Source organism: Cucurbita pepo, chromosome LG14 (assembly GCF_002806865.2).
Source record: "Cucurbita pepo subsp. pepo cultivar mu-cu-16 chromosome LG14, ASM280686v2, whole genome shotgun sequence".
NCBI lineage: Eukaryota > Viridiplantae > Streptophyta > Magnoliopsida > Cucurbitales > Cucurbitaceae > Cucurbita > Cucurbita pepo.
In genome coordinates, this window is record NC_036651.1 from 5,215,397 (window position 1) to 5,218,284 (window position 2,888).

A 2,888-nucleotide genomic window follows, 5' to 3' on the forward strand; every position below is an offset into this window, starting at 1 on the left:
TCACATATCGTGGTGAATCTCGCCTTGCTTTCATACCAGTTGTTAGGATTGCACAACAATGCACACACTCGATGATGAACACAGGAGAGAGAAAATTCAAGGAGCAATATTGGTCAAAGGTTTTATTGAACGACTACACTAATACAACAAGATACAATACAAAGAATGAGAAAAGAAAGCACGTCTAATGGTGTATACAAAGGGTTTCCATTCACTAAATATAGCTTTTAACCGATTTAGCTATCTACTAAATATAATCTCCTAAATTTTAGTAAATATCTGCATATATAATTTTTTTACGTATGTTTGCTAAATATCTACCAAATATATCTTTACAAAATATTTACTATATATATTTATTATAACACATCCATATGGGAACATGTTCCACATCACCTTCACCCTCTTCTCCTTCGTACAAAAAGATCCAATTTGGGAAAAACTCAACTCCATCCCATCATCATCAACTTGAAAAGTTGGCTCTTGTATAAAAATAAAAAATAAAAAGGAAATTTAGATAAAAATTTATTTAATTGAAACCTTTGACTTAGGGCTTATGTTTTCACATGGCGAAAGATATGAATTCTATTTATACCACAATTCTTAAACAACAACCCAATTTCTCACGTTTATCATTTAATGCGTTTCTAAATTGTTTATTATAAGAAATTTGTAGAGGAGAAATCCGTGCATGAATCGAGTATAAACATGAGGAAGCACAAATAGTTTAAGTTAAAAGATTCTTTCTTATCTTGATTTTGAACCAAGATTAAGAGTGGTTCCTCCCCACGTTTCAGTATTTTAATCTTCAAATATAAAAATCCTAAATTAAATAAATAATTTTAATTATTGGGGTGTGATCCTCCTCGACCTCAATAAATAGGTGCGTAAATGAAAGCTCCACTCTCATCCACTCACTCACTGCCAATTAAACTGTAAACCTATGGCTTACTGCTCAGCAAACAGCTTCCAAATCCCGGCCACCAACGTCATTTCACGGCCGCGCACTGTCACTCCCTCTGTCGGCGCCTCCGTGTCCTTGTGGCGCCGCCCTTCTTCTATTCCATCTATTTCAAACCGCAACATGTCCTTCAAATGCCATGCCATTTCCAAGTGTCGTGGTACTACGCTCTCTCTCTCTCTCTCTCTCTCTCTCTCTCTCTCTCTCTCTCTCTCTCTCTNCTCTCTCTCTCTCTCTCTCGTGAGAAAATTTGTTCAAACAATATGTTTTTCAAATTTTTTCGTTTTTTAGACCGATTTTCGATCTTTTGATTAGACTAGAGATACATAATGTTTTTTAATAGTCGAATTAGGTTGATATTAGCAATTTACGTGTTTCGTCGTTACAAGTCTAAGTTTGCTTAAATGTCGATGGGACTTGTAATGCTTAAAAGCTTTGAATTCACATTAATGAACGTGAAAGTTAAAAAGGACACGAAAGTTATAACTATATTCAATTTGAGGGTATTAATATAATAAATTTAAAATTTAAAAGTAAAAATTTATTTTTTTCCATGATAATATCAACGGCCATCAATATCTTCTGTGACAGATATCATACCTATTGAAACCGACAAGGCTCCGGAAGCATTAGGGCCATATTCTCAGGGCATCATAGCCAACAACTTTATATTTGTGTCTGGCTCCCTAGGACTCATTCCCGAGGTAGCTTCATCACCTTATGGTTTTGTTTACGGTTACGTTCTACTTTGTATGTAGATTATGTGGATTTTTTTAAATGTTTAATTCAAGTGTAGCTCAAGTGATTAGGTACACTTACATGTGTTGTAGATTCGTAGTTTCAAATTTCGTGCACGTGTATGCACTTTCTATGATGTCTAATTGAATGCGTACGTATATGGTTTAATGTAGACAGGAGAATTAATTTCCGATGATGTTGGAGAGCAAACTATGCAGGTATTATTTATTATTTTTATCTTTCATGAGATCTTGTTGTGCTTTGTAGATCCAAAAGTTTTATAAAAAAAAAAATGTAATGAATGATTATGCAGGCCCTCAAAAATATAGGTGCAATATTAAGAGCTGGAGGTGCGGATTATAATAGAGTGGTTAAGACAACTATTATGTATGAAATCCTTTTTCGTATATTTTGAGGTTTTGTTTTTTATAAAAATGGTCGTTTTTTTTTTATTTTGTCTTCAAACCTATATTTTTACAACAATTCTTTGTTGCAGGCTGGCTGATGTAGCAGACTTTGCATTAGTGAATGAAATTTATGCTCGATGTAAATTCTCTTCTTTCATATATATTTTTTTTTTTTTTGTAATTTTTTTAGTGAAGAAAATGAAATTGAGAGGCGTTCTTGGTCTTTTTTACAGACTTTTCCAAGCAACCTTTTCCAGCTCGGTCAACCTTTCAGGTTGGAGCGTTGCCCAAAAATGCCAAAATCGAAATCGATGCAATAGCTTTGGTTTAAACGGTAGTACCTCGACCTGACATGAGCACGGGTTGGGAAGAATCTGATATATTAGTATGGTTTTAAATTTAATAAGTTGGAGATGGCTAAATACAGGAAGATCCCAAATTAGATGAGGGTTTCTTGCTAGTTGTTACCAACATTATTGTAATAATTTTATTATCTCATGGATATATGCTTTTTAAGCTGTAGAAATGGAGCTAATAAAAGATATTGTTGTCTTGTTTTATGTGGGCCTTTCTCATGGACTCCTATATAATCATTTGACTAAAATAGGTAATAATCTACCTAAATCATTTTACTAAAATATATATATTATGGATTTGTATAATTATTAAGCTTCATCCTACTAATGATATCTTAACATTCTCCCTCAATATTAGTTCTCATTCGCTGCACACTATTGAGTTGACAACGAAAATCTTCATATTTGTCGGTATTTAGCTCTCTT

General features: G+C 33.4%; 1 protein-coding gene across 1 annotated transcript; it reads left to right on the forward strand.

Annotated features, from left to right (window-relative positions):
- The first annotated feature begins 914 nt into the window (after positions 1-914).
- On the forward strand, positions 915-2,641 carry LOC111810735 (2-iminobutanoate/2-iminopropanoate deaminase-like). The gene is made up of 6 exons (XM_023697503.1): positions 915-1,121; positions 1,553-1,665; positions 1,873-1,917; positions 2,013-2,086; positions 2,196-2,245; positions 2,340-2,641. The coding sequence occupies exons 1-6, from the start codon at positions 944-946 to the stop codon at positions 2,435-2,437; spliced, it is 558 nt and encodes a 185-aa protein (XP_023553271.1). The 5' UTR covers positions 915-943; the 3' UTR covers positions 2,438-2,641.
- Positions 2,642-2,888: the final 247 nt, after the last annotated feature.